We start from the raw sequence: 21692 nt of genomic DNA on the forward strand, positions 1-21692 counted from the left end.
CAGTACTAATAATCCTAAAATAGAACTGTAATCCACATCAACCAAGCTTATTCTATTTCATGAACTAATTCACTCACTACAAAGCACTCAAGTGTCTTTCAGAAACATAGGGGAAAGGAACAACAGCCAAAAGGGTTAAATAGGCAAGAATTATTATGTATTTTATTTGTAAAAATAGTCAACAATATGTTTTATACTACTAGTCAAGAAGTACATATTTCATTTAACCAAATATTGATGATAAAGTTTCAAGACTAAAGACATAGCTTTAAAAATGGCCTCAGAACTGAGATGTTCTGTACTATCTATCTAATAGAATGTACCTTGATACTTAAAACATTTTTAAAACTAAATTAATTGAGCTGCAATTAGAAGTCCTACCTTAAAAGCCTAAAAATCTCTTCTCAACATTACTAGGGAAAAGTCACCAAAAAGTTGTATTTTTATGTCACCAAATTATAATTTCAGGCCCCCAAATCGTAACTAACAGACCACATTCTCTAAGAATATTATATCTAATCATCTTGCCAATGACTCTTCTTTTACTTACTAATTCTGGTGATAATTAAAAATTACTTATAAAAGCCAGGCACTGTTCTAAGAGCTATAGATATATAAACTCACTTATTTCCCAAAACTGGCTTATGAAATACATCTTATTATTGTTCCTATTTTAGAAGTGAGGAAACTGAGCCACAAGACAATTAAGTAATTAACCCAAAAAGCAGTAAAGCAAAGAGATGAACTCAAGCAGTCTAGCTCTAAAATATCAACTTGTACAAACTTCCACTGAGAAGTATGAGTAGTAGCTTGCTATAACCTCATAAAACACATAAGTGGGTACTATTAGTATCCTTATTTACACAGGAAAACCAAAATTTGTCCAGATTCAAACATCTAATAAGTGACAGAATCAAGACACTAGCCAAACTCCTGTTAGTCTAAAAGCTGATTTCTTAACTATAAAGCTATATTGCCTCCCTATAACTAAGAGCAATGAATCCATGAAACATCAGATAAATGATATCAAATCTCAAATAATACAATAATATGTCATGGGATAAACAAAAGATTACACCCCAGACACAGGTGAAAGAGGAGAGTCATAGAGCTGGCTTAAAATTCAACACTCAAAAAACTAAGATAACGGCAACTGGTCCCACCACTTCATGGAAAATAGATGGGGAAACAATGAAAACAATGACAGACTTCATTTTCCTGGTCTCCAAAATCACTGCAGATGGTGACTGCAGCAATGAAATTAAAAGATGCTTGCTCCTTGGAAGAAAAGCGATGACAAACCTAGACTACTAAAAAGCAGAGACATTACTTTGCCAACAAAGGTCCATCTATTCAAAGCTATGGTTTTTCCAGTAGCCATGTATGGATGTGAGAGTTGGACCATAAACAAGGATGAGTGCTGAAGAATTGATGCTTTTGGACTGTGGTGTGGGAGGAAACTCTTGAGAGTCCTGTGGACAGCAAGGAAATCAAACCAGTCAATCTGATAGGGAATCAATCCTAAACATTTTTTGGAAGGACTGAGGCTGAAGCTCCAATACTTTGGCCACCTGATGCGAAGAGCCGACTCATTAGAAAAGACCCTGATACTGGGAAAGATTGAAGGCAGGCAAAGAACAAGTGAGATGGTTGTATGGCATCACTGACTCAATGGACATGAATTTGAGCAAGCTCCAGGTGGGGGATGGTGAAGGACAGGGAAGCTGGCGTGCTACAGTCCATGGGGTCACAAAGAGTCAGACACAACTGAGCCACTGAACAACAACATACTCCAGAAATATGAACTATCAGTTGATTCTTGCCAAGTACTTCGTGTATTATCAAAAGGCAAAGACATCTATAAAATGTATCATCTACTAAGAGAAAATACATATTCTACATAAAATAGTTTAACATAAGAAATAAAACATTTGTAAACTTTGTCTATCAAATACACTAAGCGGCCAATGTAAACATACCTGCAAGGAGGCAAAACCATGGAGTCTTTCATAAGCACAGATCCAGAAAGCAGGATATACCAACATCTGGCAATAGTTTCTGAACTGTTTAAGTGAATAAATAGATGAGTAAATAAAGATACATATTCACGTGTATATATGAATACAAAATACAAAACATGAAAAAAATTCAAGTATTATTATAAGTAGTTAAAAATTAACAGTCCTTGGAAATTTTGCTTATCGCCGAAGGTTTCATACAGACCGTGTTCACATCTTACATAATAACTATCCTAAGGTATAGGTTTCAGAAATACATTTTTTTGGTTCTTCATTGTTAACTTATATCAGTAACTTCCCGTTCCTCATTTTTGTGTACTGGATCACCATATTTGATGAAGATCAACTCAAATAGTATACTAGATGTACATATTAAAAAGTTCTATTTCTGGTAAGTTTAACGTATATTAAGGACAGTATTGTTTCGAATTCACATCAATGTTCCATCTTCATGTTCAACTATAATATGGGTCATAATGATCTACTTCTTTCACTTTAATTCTATTCTGACATAAAAAAATGTCTACCCAACCTTTCATTTTATGTGTTTCTGAAGGATAAAAAATATCAGATACTTGAGTTCATCATCAGTTTTAGTTCAGTTAAATCACCAATGGAAACCCAGAATACCGTTAGATGTTAAGTTCATAATCTAATCATTTTGTCTTTCATATATTTTAAATTTACCATACCTACAACTTCAATTAATTCCAATATGTAGACAATTCTTAATTTTATATAAAAGAAACATTCCCTCTGAGCTGGAGAACTGTATATCTACCTAGCTATTGATACGTCAACTTGCAACTCAACCTCAACATGTTCAAAATCTACCTATCATTTCCCTCAAGCTTGATTTTCTTCTAGGGTTCTCTGTTCCCAGTGAATAATAGCATTCATCGTCCAGAAATCTAAGCATCCGAACCATTCTACACAACACCCAGGGTGAGCTTTCCAGGTAAATCCTATTGCTTACCATGAGAAGGAAAAATTAACATCAACTTTCCAGAAGATATTTTAAAGTTCTTAATATCCCTCCCCTCTGTCTTCACAGGGAAAACACAAATGGCTGAAACTCTCCTACTTAAAGTTCTTTGTTTGGAAATTCCTTCTAATTCTTTTGAAATATGACTTTCATACAATCATAAAGGAATTAAAATCAATAAAAGAAAAATTTGCCCAAATCAACACGTAAGAAAGTTACGATTAAATGCTACCACAAGTCTTCAATTTTTATCTCTTTACTGAAACAGTCAGAGTTGTCAGTAAATTCTACTATAAATACAAGAAAACTCCTGATGTTCACTCCTAACACCAAGAGAGCCATGCCAGCTCGTCAATCAGAAACCGTTCAGACCTTGCAGAGAACTCCACCCTTCGAGCACAGTTTGGCACTGTATCGGATGAGTAAACATAAGGAAAGTGAAAGTTTTTAAACATGGGTCCACCTATCTCCTTTCTTTGCACAAGTGAATAAATCTAACAATAACCTAGCCTGGCGAAAAGTGCCATACATAATCTTGACAGATTTTATTCCTGCAAAGGCTTCACACTGCTTCTAAAATAAAGAACAAAAACTATTACGGTGGCCTCTACCTACCTCTCTCCAGATCTCTCTCTTCCCATTTCCTCCTCTCTGCTGGTGGCACTGATCATAGTGGTTTATTTTCACTTTTTCTATCATGCTGCTTCCCAGTTAAGGTCAACTATATGTATTTTTTCCTCTGCTTCCACTAATCTCTGAATTTAAACTCTTTAATTTACATATTCATTTTTCTAAAAATTCTTTGGTTTATGATTAGCCAGATAGATTTGGATAATTCTTAATATTAATTTTTAAACAGTTAACTGAGGTATAATCTACAAACCATAAACTCACCATTTTGAGTATATGATTCAATGCTTTTTATGAAGCTGAAAAGGACTGTGCAAACATCCTCACAGGGAGACCCCTCATGCCTTGTTTGCAGTCTATCCCTGCCCCAGGTAAACAATAATCTGCTCTGTCTCTACAGATTTCTATTCTGGATAGTTCATGCAAATAGAATCATGTAATGTGATGCTTCTAACATACATCTTCCATTTAGCATAATTTGTGTGAGCTTTGTCCATATTGTAGTATTTATCACTTTATTTGCTTTTACTGACAAATAGTATTCCACTAACCAGATGCAGAGTATTTTATCTACCCATTCACTGGACAATTTCCAGTTTTAGGCTACAATGAATATTGCTACTAAGAAAAAACATCTGTGTACAGTCTCTGTACGCACATTTTCATATTTCCTTGTAAACATATAAAGGCGGACTTACTGTGTTACATGGTAATATTTTAAGAAACTGCCAAACCATTGCCTAAAGTGGCTTTGTTGACACTTGGGATTGTCATATATCTGTACCACAAATATAGGACAACCCCAGGTGTCAACAAATCCTAATCAAAACTTGTTACTGTCTACCTTTTTGACTATAGCTATTTTTCAAAATTTGTTTTTAACTGAAGTAATATTGGTTTATCAGTTCAGTCGCTCAGTCGTGTCTGACTCTTTGCGACCCCATGAATCGCAGCACACCAGGCCTCCCTGTCCATCACCAACTCCCGGAGTTCACTCAAACTCACGTCCATAGAGTCCGTGATGCCATCCAGCCATCTCATCCTCTGTCGTCCCCTTCTCCTCCTGCCCCCAATCCCTCCCAGCATCAGTCTTTTCCAATGAGTCAACTCTTCGCATGAGGTGGCCAAAATACTGGAGTTTCAGCTTTAGCATCATTCCTTCCAAAGAACTCCCAGGGCTGATCTCCTTCAGAATGGACTGGGTGGATCTCCTGGCAGTCCAAGGGACTCTCAAGAGTCTTCTCCAACACCGCAGTTCAAAAGCATCAATTCTTCAGTGCTCAGCCTTCTTCGCAGTCCAACTCTCACATCCATACATGACCACAGGAAAAACCACAGCCTTGACTAGACGGACCTTAGTCAGAAAAGTAATGTCTCTGCTTTTGAATATGCCATCTAGGTTGGTCATAACTTTTCTTCCAGGGAGTAAGTGTCTTTTAATTTCATGGCTGCAGTCACCATCTGTAGTGATTTTGGAGCACCAAAAAATAAAGTCTGACACTGTTTCTACTGTTTCCCCATCGATTTCCCATGAAGTGATGGGACCCGATGCCATGATCTTCGTTTTCTGAATGTTGAGCTTTAAGCCAACTTTTTCACTCTCCACTTTCACTTTCATCAAGAGGCTTTTTAGCTCCTCTTCACTTTCTGCCGTAAGGGCAGTGTCATCTGCATATCTGAGGTTATTGAGATTTCTCTCGGCAATCTTGATTCCAGCTTGTGCTTCTTCCAGCCCAGCATTTCTCATGATGTACTCTGCATAGAAGTTAAACAAACAGGGTGACAACATACAGCCATGACATACTCCTTTTCCTATTTGGAACCAGTCTGTTGTTCCATGTCCAGTTCTAACTGTTGCTTCCTGACCTGCATACAGATTTCTCAAGAGGCAGGTCAGGTGGTCTGGTATTCCCATCTCTTTAAGAATTTTCCACAGTTTATTGTGATCCACACACTCAAAGGCTTTGGCATAGTCAAAAAAGCAGAAAGAGATGTTTTTCTGGAACTCTCTTGCTTTTTCCATGATCCAGTAGATGTTGGCAATTTGATCTGTGGTTCCTCTGCCTTTTCTAAAACCAGCTTGAACATCAGGAAGTTCACGGTTCACGTATTGCTGAAGCCTGGCTTGGAGAATTTTGAGCATTACTTTACTAGCGCGTGAATATTGGTTTATAGCACTGTGTGTTTCTATTTCTGTATATCCTATAGCATGCTCACCATCATAGAAACACACAGTGATATTGGTCTCTAGCACTGTGTTTCTATTTCTGTATATCCTACAGCATGCTCACCATCACAAGTTTACTTTCCACCTATTACCATACATATGATCCCTTTTACTCATTTTGAACCCCTGCAACTGTAGCTATTCTACTGGGTTTAAAGTGGTATCTCAGATTAACTTTCTGTATGTAAATACTCTGTACCATTTATTGAAAAAACTGTGCCTTCCCAACTGAAATGCTTTAGTACCTTCATCAAAAACTGTTCACTGGTGGTTCCTTTTTAATACTCAGTTGTGTTATACCCACATTGTGTGCATATAGCTTAGCTAGGTAGCTAGAGGTCCATTTAAAAAAAAAGCAGAGACTATTTATAAATATAGGAGGTTATTTTGGGGCTCTCAATTCTGTTCCATTTATCTATAAATCTATACTTTTCCTTGATAGCTCTTATATATGTGTAGTTATTTTAATGAACTTTTTCTCCTCCATTACATGTTAGACTCTAAGGACAAATCTCATATCTTTTCACCATTTTATACCAGCCTAAGCATAATATAAATAAACATTTACTAATAAGTTAATGAATCAACAACTGAACTAATAAAACTATAAAAATCCATATGAATCCAGAAAATACTAATGATATATGCAATGTGCAATGAAACACTGCATTCAATACCAGAAAAGGCAGAGGAACCAGAAGTCAAACTGTCAACATTTGCTAGACCACAGAGAAAGCAATGGAATTCCAGAAAAACATCTATTTCTACTTAATTGACTATGCTAAAAGGCTTTGACTGTGTGGGTCACAACGAACTGTGGAAAATTCTTAAAAAGATGGAAGTACCAGACCATTTTACCTGCCTCCTGAGAAACGTGTATGCAGGTCAAGAAGCAACAGTTAGAACTGGACATGGAACAAAGGACTGGTTCAAAACTGGGAAAAGAGTATGAGAAGGCCACATATTGTCACTCTGCTTATTTAACTTATATGCAGAGTACATCACGGGAAATGACGGGCTGGAGGAATCACAACTAGTATCAAGACTGTCACAAGCTGGAATCAAGATAGCCAGGAGACACATCAACAACCTCAGATATACAGATGATACCACTCTAACGTGAGAAAGTGAAGAACTAAAGAGCCTATTAATGAGGGTGAAAAGAGAAGAGTGGAAAAGCTGCCTTAAAACTCAACATTCGAAAAACTAAGATGATGGCATTCAGTCCCATCACTTCATGGCAAACAGAAGAGGAAAAGTGAAAGCAGTGACAGACTTTATTTTCTTGGGCTCCAAGATCACTGCAGACCATGACTACAGCCATGAAATTAAAAGATCCTTGCTCCTTGTAAGGAAAGCCATGACAAACCTAGACAGCATATTAAAAAGCACAGACATCCCTTTGCTGACAAAGGTCCATACAGCCAAAGATGGTTTTTCCAGTAGTCAAATATGGACGTGAGAGCTGGACCATCAAGAAGGCTGAGCAGTGAAAAATTGATGCTTTTGACTTGGTAGTGCTGGAGAAGACTCTTGAGAGTCCCTTGGACTGCAAGGAGATCAAACCAATCAATCCTAAAACAAATCAACTCTCAATATTCACTGGATGGACTTATGATAAAGTTCCAATACTGTGGCCACCTGATGCGAACAGCCAACTCACTGGGAAAGACCCAGATGCTAGGAAAGACCGAAGGCAAAAAGAGAAGGGCATGGCATTAGATGAGATGGTTAGATAGCATTACTGACTCAATGGACATGAATTTGAACAAACTCCAGAAGACAGTGCAGGACAGAGGAGCCCGGCGTGCTGCAGGCAATGGAGTTGCAAAGAGTTGGATACGACTTAGTGACTGAACAACAGCAACAAATCAGCTGCATACCTAAAGTAAAAGAGGTCCCTGCTGCCAAAAACTATGGAAGAAACACAGAGAAGAATTATCTTCATAATCTGAGGAACATAAAGATTTTGTTTTTTTAAATAGGACATGAGATGCACTAATCACACAGGAAAAAACAGAGAATCTCTTTCTTCAAAAGACGCCGTTAATGGAATAAAAAAAGCAAGCCACACAATGGAAGAAGACATTTGCAACTTGCGCACCCAACAAAGGACTTAGATATAGCATTCATAAAAATTTTATACAAACTGATAGAAATAAGATAGCCCAATTAAAAAATTCAAAAACATGAATCAAGATTTCAGAAAATAGCTATCCAAATAGACTATAAGAATAGGAAAATCATTCATCATCATTGAGCAGGAAAACAAAAAATTAAATCACGATGAGATAACAAAATGAAATATATATTTTAGATTCTAATTCACTAGAATCTTCTAAATTTGAGTACATGTATTTCCAATGCTTATTCCTAAGAATATTCCCCAAAGGAATGAGTACATAAGGGTACAAGAAGACATGAACAAAATATTCATAGAAACTTACTATTTATGATAGGAAAAATACTGTAAACAATCCAAACATTTATTAGTAGTGGGAAAGTTAAATTATTGTTTCCACATAATTGTATACTGTAAAGCACTGGAAAAGAACAAATGCAAGAACATGGAAGAATCGACATGTGTGAGGTATATGAAGCCTGACCAAAAGGTTTTGTGTGCAATTTTATATGAATTTTTGTATGAAATTCAGAGACAAAACTAATCTAAGGTGACAGCCATCAGAGCTAGACTATCTTCCCAAGATGGCTGACTGAGCCCTGTGCAAAGCTAGCATGTGCTGTGCACTCACTGTATAGTAGCCACACATAGTAGTGTGTTGCTTATTAAACTTTATTGCACTTACTTCTTCCCTGAGCTCTCTGTATGTTATATTTCACAGTTCAGGAATGTATTTCAATCTCTTCCACAGAAACTTTCAGAATCAAATGAGTTTCCCTGCTAATAGTCCAAAGCTGAAACACTGTTAAGTTAATTAAGAAGTGAAGTTAAGTCGCTCCGTCGTGTCCAACTCTTTGCGACCCCATGGACTGTAGCCCACCAGGCTCCTCTGTCCATGGGATTTTCCAGGCAAGAGTACTGGAGCGGGTTGCCATTTCCTTCTCCAAAATACTTACCAAAAAAGAACTTGATTGCCACTGTATCTCTCATAGCGTGCTCTTGTAGACATCAATCTATTTTTTAAAAAGCAAAAAATTTTTAAATTATCTTAAATTGTTTTAATAATTAACAGCTACCACAACAGAAAGTTATCAGATCTACCACTGAGTTTTTCCCTAGAGTTTAAAAATATAAACATCACACACATACAAATCTGTTTAATAAATACAAATTTGCTTACATTTAAAAATACTCTATTACTAACATTCTAGTTTTCAATTTTCTTCTTTCTTCTTGATACACTTATTTGACATATACTAACATCTGAATTGATGCTTTTCAACTGTGGTGTTGGAGAAGACTCTTGAGAGTCCCTTGGACTGCAAGGAGATCCAACCAGTCCATTCTGAAGGAGATCAGCCCTGGGAGTTCTTTGGAAGGAATGATGCTAAAGCTGAAACTCCAATACTTTGGCCACCTCATGCGAAGAGCTGACTCAATGGAAAAGACTCTGATGCTGGGAGGGATTGGGGGCAGGAGGAGAAGGGGACGACAGAGGATGAGATGGCTGGATGGCATCACCGACACGATGGACGTGAGTTTGAGTGAACTCCGGGAGCTGATAATGGACAGGGAGGCCTGGTGTGCTGCGATTCATGGGGTCGCAAAGAGTCGGACACGACTGAGCGACTGAACTGAACTGAACATCTGAATAATGTTACACAGAAAACAGAAAATAATAAATCCTAAACAGTCATATTTTAGCAATTTGGTCCATAGTCAGAAACTTAAAGAACAGCCAGAAAAGTTATGGTTGAGCTGGCCATTGGAAAGAAAACACAGTTTAATCAAAATTTATGCAAAGTTACAACAGTTAGTACTTACAGCACTCAAAAGTGCTTTTACAAATATAATCACAATGATACAAGGTGGCAAGAGAGTGAACTCATTTTATAGAACAGAAAAATGAGGTTCAGAAAGTTCATGGGTACTGTCCATAGGAGCTTATACCCAATCAAGAATCTCGCTCCTTCTACTTTAATAAAATACCACATCATACCAAGTCCATCTTAAGCATTTTATATAATAAATATCAATACAAAGTACAAAAAGAAAACAGTTCTGTTTTCTCTAGATAGCACAGACTGAGCACTGTACATTGCTTTAAATATTCTCATTTAATCCTCAAAATGTTGTATCAAAGTTAATCTTTTTATCCCTATTTTATGGAAGACTAAACTATAGCTTAGATGTTAAGACTTGCTCAAGGTCCCCTGACTAAGAAAAACTGGAATGAGAAGGGCCAATTGCTATGCATAGCCTATAAAAAGCCCCTAAATGATTTGGCCCCTGCAACTATCTATCTGAACTCATTTGAATAAACCTCTTAGCACATGCTCTCAGAGCATCACACTTACCGAAGCTGATGTTCCCTGAGATTTGATAATATTTCCATTCCATGAAGATAAGAATAAATAGTATTTAAGTCCTGTAAAACAGAGAAGATTTTAGATTAGTAACTTTGAATACTTCTAAAAATATTTTCCCTGGTGTGATTCTGGCCTGTGTGGCTGTTTTCCTCAACAGTAGTTGTTTATTTCCATCTGGCTTCTCTCCCACCTAAGTGCATGCCTCCAACCCATGGACATGAACCCCTTGAGGCCCAGAACTATCTTTTTGGTTGTGAACTAAAGGCTGACAAAGACTATCACTTTAAGGTGGATAATGATGAAAATGAGCACCAGTTATCTTTAAGAATGGTCAGTTTAGGGGCTGGTGCAAAGGATGACTGCACAGTGCTGAAGAAGAGGCAATGAATCATGAAGGCAGTCCAATTAAAGTAACACTGGCAACTTTGAAAATGTCTATATAGTCAAAGGTTTCCCTTGGGGGCTTTGAAATAACACCACCTGTGGTCTTACAGTTGAAGTGTGGTTCAGGGCCTGTGCATATTAGTGGACAGCACTTAGTAGCTATGGAGGAAGATGCAGTCAGAAGATGAAGAGGAGGAGGATGTGAAACTCTAAGTATATCTGGAAGGCGCTCTGCCCCTGGAAGTGGTAGCAAGGTTCCCCACAAAAAAGTAAAGTTTGCTGCTGATGAAGATGATGATGAAGATGGTAATGGTTGACAACTTTGATGAGGAAGCTGAAGAAAAGGCTCCAGTAAAGACATCTGTATGAAATATTCCATCCCAAAATGCACAAAAATTAAACCAGAATGGAAAAGACTCAAAACCGTCAACACCAAGATTAAAAGGTCAAGAACCCTTCAAAAACAAAAAAAAACAAAAACAAAAAAAAAGAGAGAGAGAAAAAACTCTAAAACATTGAAAGGACCTAGCTCTGTAGAAGACATTAAAGCAAAAATGCAAGCAAGCGAACAATCTTGGGCAGTACTAGTAAATTAAACCCAAAGATGGGGAGAGAGGAAAAAGACAGACAAATATAGTCTAAACTGAGTATCAACAACAATCCAGACTGAAGTCTTCTATTTTAATCTCAATCCCCTTTCCTGATCAGCCACCCAACCACGCTCCCTTCCAAGCTGGAAGCAATTTCTTGATCTCCTAAAACTCTTCTGACTGCTGTGATTCAGTGAACCTTACACTTTGCTTTCTATTATTTGTGCAACTGCCTCACTTCTGACCATGTTTTAATCACCTTTGCATTTCCCTAGCTGCTCAATAAATATTTAATCAAAAAATTAAAAATATAATAGAAAGAAAAGAAGTCGCTCAGTCATGTCCGACTCTTTGCAAGCCCATGGACTGTAGCCTACCAGGCTCCTCCATCCATGGAATTTTCCAGGTAAGAGTACTGGAGTGGGTTGCCATTTCCTTCCCCAGGGGATCTTCCCAACCCGGGGATCAAACCCAGGTCTCCCACATTACAGGTAGACACTTTACCATCTGAGCCACCAGGGAAGCACTATATACATATATATATACACACACACACACACACACACACCCAGTGAACAGTGAAGTCGCTCAGTTGTGTCCAGCTTTTTGCAACCCCATGGACTGTAGCCTACCAAGCTTGTCTGTCCATGGGATTCTCCAGACAAGAATACTGGAGTGGGTTACCATTTCCTTCTCCAGGGGATCTTCCCGACCCAGAGATCAAACCCAGGTCTCCCGCATTGGAGGCAGACGCTTTAACCTCTGAGCCACCAGGGAAGCCCCTATATATATATATATATATATATATATATATATGTATAAAATATATATATAATGATATCCCACAATTATGTAAGCTACAACCACTTATGACACAATTGTTACCATGGAAGAGTCACAAAAATCTCTGAATAACAACAGATCTGAAAAGGTTGAGAATTCCCTCAACTCATACAGGAATCCCTCCTCAGCATGGTTGACAGACAATGCCAGAAATCAAAATTTCACTATTTCATACCAAGGTCTATTTCACTTTGAAATGTAATCTCTCTTCTTTAGTGACCTTCAAACATTCGAAAAGTTGCCCCATCCTCTTAAATCTTTTTTTTTTAACCTCCAGATAACATAGTCTCAGTATATGCAGGTTCCAGATCTTTAAGCATCCTAACTGATCTCCTCTGTGGAGATGACTCTGCTTGTTCTTACTCCTCTTAAAATATGGCTTTCTTAAAAAAAAAGTCTCTTTCAAACAGACTGAAGGGGCTTACCAGGTGGGGCATTGGTCAAGAACCTGCCTGCCAATGCAGGAAATGCAGCAAATGCAAAAGATGTGGGTTCAACCCCAGGTGGGGAGGATCCCCTGGAATAGGAAATGGCAACCCACTCCACTATTCTTGCCTGGAAAATCCCACAGACAGAGGAGCCTGGTGGGCCAGTCCATGGGGGTCACAAAGAGTTGGACCCAACTAAGCATGCACGCACACACGACACAGCGTGATTAGTCAAGCGAAGGGTTAGGTGCCCAGTCATGTTCTTTTCCTCTCTGAAAGAACTGGGAAATGTGTCTCTAGCCCTTATTCAGATAATTAGATATTAATAAATCCAGGTTAATACAGAGGTACAGTATAACTTCTGCTAAGTGCAATGGCATAGCAAAAGGAAAATGTAGAAGCAGGGAATATTCCTGACGGAACACAGGATTTTACTACAGAATGCTAGTGCACAGTGATTACAAATAAGCTTAAGTTCCTTAGAAAAAAATGTACTTCCTTATTTTCTTACAAGGAGTAATGTCTTTATACCAAGGCAGACTGCTCCCAAACACCACCCTCCCTCTTACTGACATGTAACTATCCAAGAATTATCAGATGACAAAGAAGAAAAAGACAACACAACAGTTTTTTTCCCAACTAAGAAAACATGCAACTAAGACAACAAGAAGTCCTAAGGAAAAAAGCAATAATCTCTGATTCCAAAGATTACAACTGCCAATTAACCATAATGGATTCCATGACTACACATATCGCTGTTAAACCCTTAGCAAAATAAGAGTGAAAAAGATTAAGTATATTTTTTTAAAAAAGAGACATGAACAGATTAAAAGAGGAAGCTAACAAATTAGTCTACAGACCTAAATAAGGTCTATAAAATTCTATAAGACAGCAGATGGAGCAGTGATATGATAAACTGTACTTTCAAAGAGGGCTACAATGACAAGTCTTATCCCATATGCTCTTTTGCAATCAGACTTTGTCACCCCCTCATCAAAACTGACAACTAGGCACCCTCCCCACGGATCTCAGTTTGGTCCTGTAATTTGTTCTGATTCAAAGAATGTGGTAGAAATGAGGTTGTGTAACTTCTAAGATTCAAATACCCTGAGACCATCAACATTGTGAGGAAGCCCAAAATAGCCTCACTGAGAGAAAAAGGCCAATGGAACAGCACCAAAGTACCCGATATGTGATTTTTTCTGAGACCAGACCAGCGGAATGGAACTAAGAGAATGATCAAAGTCAAGGTTCTATGGGGCAAAAGAAATAACCTCCCAGCCAAAACCTTCTGAGTTGGGATAATAAGCAGAGTATTGGCAAAAGTCTGGTTCACAGTGAGCTCTCACTGAGCCTGCAGACCCACCCTAATAGTCTCTCTCCACTCCCAAAGTTTATAACTAGATTTATACAACTGGCAGTTAGAATAACCCTCACAAAGGATCCTATGAGTAAAAGCTGTCATGGTGGAAAGGGCTAAGTAGACCCTCTGTGTGCATGCATGCTAAGAAGTCGCTTCAGTCATTTACAACTCTGTGTGAGACTCTATGGACTGTAGCCCGCCGGGTTCCTCTGGCTGTGGGATTCTCCAGACACGAGCACTGGAGTGCACTGCTGTGCCCTCTTCCAGGGGATCATCCCTACCAGGGATCAAACCTCTCTGAGGTCTACCTGCACTGGGAGGTGAGTTCTTTACCACGAGCACCACCTGGGAAGCCCTCTGAAACTGCCCCCTTCCCCAGAACAAGACAGCAAATAAAAGACAATACTGCTTATTCAAAGGGGCAAAGAGGCAAAGACTAATGCCACCAGTAAAGACTTTAAAGTATGCAGGGTGCCGGTACTTCCCATGCATAATCTGCAAAAAGCAGATAGGTCCTAAAAACTGACTACAGACTGCCAGACACTTAACCAAATTTAAGCCCTGGGCACAACTGCAAGTCCCAAACACAATACTGTTGAAGGAACTGTTTAATTAAGCTTCGGGTGTTGATTTGGTCAATGTATTCTTTTCCATTCCAGTTAGTAAAGTAAAAAGTACAAAAAACAGCAACTGTGTAGAACCATATTAATTTACAGTTTTGCCTACGGGCTATTTTAACTTTCTCAAGTTTCTGTCGTAATATAACCTAAAAACATCTAGACCATCTGACACATATACATATTTTGCTCACTGGACAGAACCAACAAGGAAATAAGCAAGAGGTACCTGGTATTGTGGAGTCTTGGAGAACACACTCAACTCCAGAAAGTGAGATATTAATTCTATGAGGGCTCCAAGACCTGCAACTTTAATGTCTAAGGGGTGCAGTGGTCAAGAGCATTCCAAGACATCCCTCCAAAGTGAAATACAAACTGACGAGACTTAAGCTTTCATTCAAGGTGGGAAAAAAGGGGCTGGACTTACCTTCCACCTAAAACAACAAAAAGTCATAATAAATAAATAAAACAACATTTTTCAAGAGATAAAGACATCAACTTAAAAAACAGAAAAAAAGACAGTGACACGTCAAGAGAGGGGAAAAAAATGCTTGGTGGTGTCTTGAGAAGAGGGATTCCCAGTGGCTGAGTGGTAAAGACTCTGCCTGCAATATGGGAGACCTGGGTTCGATCCCTGGGTCGGGAAGATCCCATGGAGGAGGGCAGGGCAACCCACTCCAGTATTCCTGCCTGTAGAAACCCATGGAGAGAGGGGCCTGGCAGGCTACAATCCATAGGGTCACAAAGACATGACTGAAGTGACTGAGCACATCTTGAGGATTACCTGGCCACCAGGGAGGAGAATGTAGCTGAAGTTTGCAAAGCAGGATAGAGGAAGTGCATACTATACAGAAAAAAAGAATGTTCTGCAAACTTACAGAGGGTTTCACTTGAGTCTGAGGTTGAGTACCAACCATTTTAAGCACAGGAAGAAATTTCTGAATTCAGGGAAAGAATCACCTTAAGGGATTAGAATAGTGGTCCTCAATCAAGACTGATTTTGCTCCTTGGGTGACAGTTATGTCTGGAGACATTTGGGACTGTCATCATTTTTGAAGGGGTAGGGGAAGTGCTCCTAGCATCCACTGACCATAAGCCAGAGGTGCTGCTAAATATCCTGTGATGCCCAAGACAAAGCCTTAGAATAAAGAATTCTCTGCACCAAAACAATAGTTCTCAGGTTGAAATTTCCTGGATTAGAGGAACAATACCCAAAACTCACACTGGAACCAGAAGAGTTGCTACTCCCACCAGGGAGACTGAAACAATCTCATAATTCAGAACACATTTAGTAGAATACTCAGGAGCCTTTGGATTCAGTATTGGGGCAAAATTAATGCCTCATTAAATGCTACTCTGGTGCTACACAGCATAGTTCAAAAAACAGCCCCAAAAGGGTCAAAAGAATTTCCAAAGTACTTAACTCTGCCCCAGAAAAATATTTACAAGAAATAAAAAATACCTAGCACGTAAAAAAGTAAACTTCACAATCTCTGGTAGTCCATCAAAGATCATCAGGCATGCAAAGAAACAGGAAAAATGACCCATAATGAGAAAAAATAAAAAAAAAAAAACAAAATCAACTTGATAATTATCAAATAACAGAATTCATACAAAAAGACATTTAAAAACTTATTAAAACTATACTCCTTATGTTCAGGAAAATATAGAAAAGATCAACCATATAAGAAGGGGTATTAAAAAAAACTCCAGGACTTCCCTGGTGGTCCAGTGATTAAGAATCTGCCTGCCAAAGCAAGGCAGATGGGTTCAGTCCCTGGCCCTGAAGATTTCACATGCCGTGGAGCAACTACTGAGCCACAGTTACTGAGCTCACGCTTTAGAGTCTGTGAGCTGCAGCTACTGAAGCTTGTGCACCGCAGAGCCAGTGCTCTGCAACAAGCAGCCCATGCACCACAGCTCGAGTAGGCCCCACACGCCCCAACTAGAGAAAGCCCAAGGGCAGCAACAAAGACCCAGTGCAGGCAAAATAAATTACTTTTTTAAAAACCAAGGGGAAGGAAATCAAAATGGCAGATTAGGAGGAGTCTGAACTCACCTCCCCCAACGAACACATCAAAAATATCTATCTACATGGGGAACAATTCTCACTGAAAACAAACTGGAGACTGGCAGAAAGGCTCATACAACCAAGGCTGTAAAGAAAGATCCACATGAAGTCAGGTAAGAAGGGAAGAATCAGGTCAAGACCTGAAACACAAATTGGGAAACCTAGCGCTGGGGTCCAGCACCAGACAGATAAGTCCACATGGCTGGCTAGAAGACCAGTGGGACTAGCAGGGGGTGCTGCGAGAAATCTAGACTCTGCTAGTGAAGAGCATGCACATGCTTGCTTGCTCTCAAAACAAGATGGAGAAAGCAAATGAAAATGTCAGAGACTCCAGCTGGCTTCCTACATCGGTCCCAGAGTGTACCCTGGCCCATGCTGGGGGCAATTTCAGCCCCTCTTGCTCCACAGCACAGCTCCCCACTAGGGCAAAGGCTGACACTGTCAAGGAGATTAAGTCACTGTGACAGAGTCAGTTCAGACCCAGCACTGCATCTGAATGGGGTGAAGGCAGTCACTACTGGCGTTCGTGGGGACAGAAGGTCAGAAGCCGCCTGAATCCAGTGTGCTGGGACTGCCCCAGCATGCACCTGGACCCACACTGACTGCCCACTCTGGCCCCTTGTGCTTCAACACTGCTACCCTCTGGGGTGAAAATGCCAAAGCTGGGAGGGATGAGGAGACATGCTTAGAGAAAACAGAACCAGCTCAGACCTAACCTTAAGCACTTCTGCTTCAGTACCTTGGAAACTCTAGGCACAGCAACCAGACAAGAAAAAAGAAATATAAGACTAAACTGGAAGAGAAGAAAAACTGTCCCTATCTGCAGATGGCATCATACTTTAGAAAACTCTATAAAGATTCCACCAAAAAACTGTTAGAACAATGAATTCAGTAAAGTTGCAAGATACAAGATTAACATATAGAAACCTGTTGCTTTTCTATACACTAATAATGAACTACTACAAAGAGAAAACAAGGTAAACAATCACATTTGAAACTGCATGAAAAGAATAAAATACCTAGGAATAAACTTAACCAAGGAGGTGAAAGGCCCATACATTCAAAATCATAAAACACCGATAAAGGACACTGAAGACAATAAAAAGAAATGGAAAGATGTTTTGTGCTCATGGACTGGAAGAACTAATATTGTTCAAGTGTCCATACTACCCAAAACAATCTACAGACTTAATGCAGACCCTATCAAAATAACCATGATATTCTTCACAGAACTAGAAAAAATAATCCTAAAATTTATATGAACTGCAAAAGAACCTGAATAGCCAAAGCAATCTTGAGAAAGAAGAACAAAGCTTGAGGTATCATGTTCCCTAACTTCAAACTATACTACAAAGTAACAATAATCAAAACAGTATGGTACTGGCTCCAAAAAAAGACACAATAGATCAAGGAAATAGAATCGAATTTCTGGGTTAGAGAACCCAAAAGTAAAGCCATACACCTATAGTCAATTAATCTAAGTCAAAGGGAGCAAGAACATAAAATCAGAAAAAAGACACTCTCTGCAATAAACTGTGCTGGGAAAACTGGACAGCTACATGTAAAAGAATGAAATTAAAACATTTCCTCAAACCATATACAAAGAAAACTCAAAATGGATTGAAGACCTAAACGTAAAATCTGAAACCATAAACTCCTAGAAGAGAATATAGGCAGAACACTGAATACAGAACACTCTGTAAATCAAAGCAATAATTCTTTTGTATCTGTCTCCTATGGCAACGAAAACCAAAGCAAAACTACATGAGACCTAATTAAACATTCAGTTCAGTCACTCAGTCGTGTCCGACTCTTTGCAACCCCATGAATCGCAGCACGCCAGGCCTCCCTGTCCATCACCAACTCCCGGAGTTCACTCAGACTCATGTCCATCCAGTCGGTGATGCCATCATTAAAAGTTAATAAAAAAACTTTCTATTTTATGTTGGAGTATAGCCGATTACCAATGTTGTAATGTTTCTGGTGAACAGGGAAGGGACTCAGTCATACATATAAATGTATCCATTCTCCCCCAAACTCCCCTCCCATCCAGGCTGCCACATAACAGTGAGCAGAGTTCCATGTGCTACACAGTAGGCCTTGTTGGTTATTCATTTCAAACACAGTGTACATGTGCATCCCAAACTCCAAACTATCCCTTCCCTCATCCTTCCCCCACCCAAACCATAAATTCATTCTCTAAGTCTGTAAGGCTCTTCCTGTTTTGCAAATTCATTTGGATAACTTCTTTTGAGATTTCACCTATAGGGGATGTGATATAATGTTTCTCCTTCTCTGTCTGATTTACCTCACTCTGTATGACCATCTAAAGGTAAGAGCTTTTGCACAACAAAGGAACCCATCCATGAAACAAAAACAATCAACTGCTCAATGAGAGAAAATATTTACAAATGATATGACTGACAAGGACTTAATATCCTAAATATATAAATAGCTTATATAATTAATTATCAAAGAATTAAAACTCAGAAAATGGACAGAAGATATGTAAGACATTTTTCCAAAGAAGATATACAGGTGGCCAATAGGCATATGACGAGGTGCACAACATCACTAATTCAGCAGAGAAATGCACATCAAACCACAATTAAACACTACCTCAGTTCTGTCAGAATGGCTATCACCAGAAATATCACAAATAACAAATGCTGGCAAGGATGTGGGAATAAGAGTCCTAGCAAGGAAAGGGAATATAAATTAGTGCAGCCACTATGAAAAACTATCATAGGGCTTCCCTGATAGCTCAGTTGGTAAAAAATCCATCTGCAACGCAAGAGAACCTGGTTCAATTCCTGGGTCAGGAAGATCTGCTGGAGAAGGGATAGGCGACCCACTCCAGAATTCTTGGGCTTCCCCTGTGGCTCAGCAGGTAAAGAATCCACCTGCAATACAGGAGACCTGGGTTGGATCCCTCGGTTAGGAAGATCCCCTGGAGAAGGGAAAGGCTACCCACTGCATTATTCTGGCCTGGAGAATTCCATGGACTCTATATATAGTCCATGGGGTTGCAAAGAGTCAGACACAAATGAGCGACTTTCACTATGAAAAACAATATGGAGGTCCCTCAAAAAAAGAAAAATAGAGCTACCATATGATCCAGCAATTCCACTCCCAAGTATACATCTGAAGAAAATGAAAACACTAACTCAAAGAGATACATGCACCCAATGTTTATAGCACTATTATTTACATACAATAGCCAAGATACTGAAGCAACTAAGTGTCCATCAACAGATGAATAAAGATGTGGTATGTGAATGTGTGTGCACACACACATATACACACAATGGAATACTGCTCAACCATGAAAGGAGTGAAACTTTGCCATTTTAAAGAACACAGATGGTATTATGCCTAGTGACATAAATCATACAGAAAAAGACAAATATTATATATTATCATTTACATGTGGAATCTAAAAAATAAAACTAATGAATACATATAACAAAACAGAAACAGACTCACAGATATAGAGAACAAACCAGCTGTTACTGGCGGGGAGAGAGGCAAAATAGGGCTAGTAGACGACTAAGAAGTGCAAACTACTAAGTATCAAACAAAGAAGATGCAAGGATGTAATGTACAGCATAGGAATAGAGCCAATATATTATAATGACTGTAAATGGAGGATAACCTACAAAAATACTGAATGGCTATGTTGTATGTATAAACTAATACTATAAATCAGTTATATTTAAATTTAAAAGAATAATATAAATAATTAAAACACAGGGAGAAAAGACAAAAAAAAATCTGAACAGAGCACCAGTGAGACAGGAAACAACTTCAAACAGTCCAACAAAAGTATAATTGGAGTTGCTGTGAAGAAAAAGAACAAAAAAATAATTTGAAAAATGGTGGAAAGTTCTCCTTATTTGATAAAAACTATGAGCTTGCACATCCATAAGGCTCAACAAAACTCAAGCACAAGAAATATGAAATAAACAATAGCAAAGCACCTGAACTGCTTAATAAATGATAAAGCACAAATTGTAAAAGCAGGTAAAGGACATCCCTAGTGGTACAGTGGATAAGAATTCGCCTGCCAACACAGGGACACAGGTTCGATTTCTGGTCTGGGAAGATCCCACATGCCACAGAGCAACTAAGCCCAAGTGCCACAACTACCGAGGCCGCACTCTAGGGTTCGTGAGCCACAACTACCAAAGTCCACGTGCCTACAGCCTGTACACTGCAACAAGAGAAGCAACTGCGATGAGAAGTCCATGCACCACAATCAAGAGCAGTCCTCACTCACCACAACTAGAGAGAGCCTGTGTGTGGCAACAAAGACTCAGGACAGAAAAAAGAAAAGCAGCAGCTAGAGAAAGAAGGTAAATTACACAGTGTGAATAATAATTAGAATTACAGAACACTTCTAGGCAGAAACAATGCAATCCACACAATACTATAGTAACACACCTTTAAAGTCACAAGAGAAAAAAAAAAAATATCTAGAATACTCTTCCAGTCAACATACCTTTCAAATAGGAAAGCAAGTATTTTTCATATATACAAAGATTGAATCAATCAATCACCAGCAGACCTGCTCTACAAAAATTAAAGTCATTTCCATAAAAGAGGAAAACAATACCAGATGGAAATCTGGAGCTATACAAAGGAATGAAGAAAACTGGAAATGGAAACTACAAATATAAATCTTTTTCATTATTAAAAAAAATTGGCTATTTAAAGAAACAGCAACAACAATGATAACAACATATTATGAGGTTTATAATATGTGTACAAGTTAAATGCATCACAATAGCAAAGGGCAGGAGCTAAAAATGTAGGTATAATATTGTAAGGTTCTTTATTATATGAGGAACAGTATAGTATCACTTGAAGGTTGTGGTAAGTTTAAGATATATACTATAAACCTTAACAAAACTGATAGTTTGCAGATTCTTTTGGATTTTTTACTATACAATAAAATCTCCTGTGAACAAGAACAGTATTGTTTCCTCCTCCATATATATAATGCAGGTAATTTTTTCCCCTAGCTTTAATGCATGAGCTAGGGC

General features: G+C 38.7%; 1 protein-coding gene across 7 annotated transcripts in view; it reads right to left on the reverse strand.

The window, feature by feature from the left end:
• RAPGEF6 (Rap guanine nucleotide exchange factor 6) overlaps positions 1-21692 on the reverse strand; it is a 219080-nt gene that overhangs the window by 176925 nt on the left and 20463 nt on the right. For 6 of the 7 annotated variants that reach the window (XM_005682634.3, XM_005682636.3, XM_005682632.3 and 3 more), the window contains exons 2-4: positions 10340-10410; positions 8939-8995; positions 1980-2063 (exon numbers count right to left, since the gene is read on the reverse strand). In XM_005682634.3, the coding sequence (XP_005682691.1) occupies positions 1980-2063; positions 8939-8995; positions 10340-10410 (212 nt within the window). Of the gene's footprint in view, positions 1-1979; positions 2064-8938; positions 8996-10339; positions 10411-21692 lie in introns of those variants that run through there. The other variant, XM_018050721.1, reaches the window with a different exon arrangement.

This window comes from Capra hircus, chromosome 7, assembly GCF_001704415.2.
Source record: "Capra hircus breed San Clemente chromosome 7, ASM170441v1, whole genome shotgun sequence".
Classification (NCBI taxonomy): Eukaryota; Metazoa; Chordata; class Mammalia; order Artiodactyla; family Bovidae; genus Capra; species Capra hircus.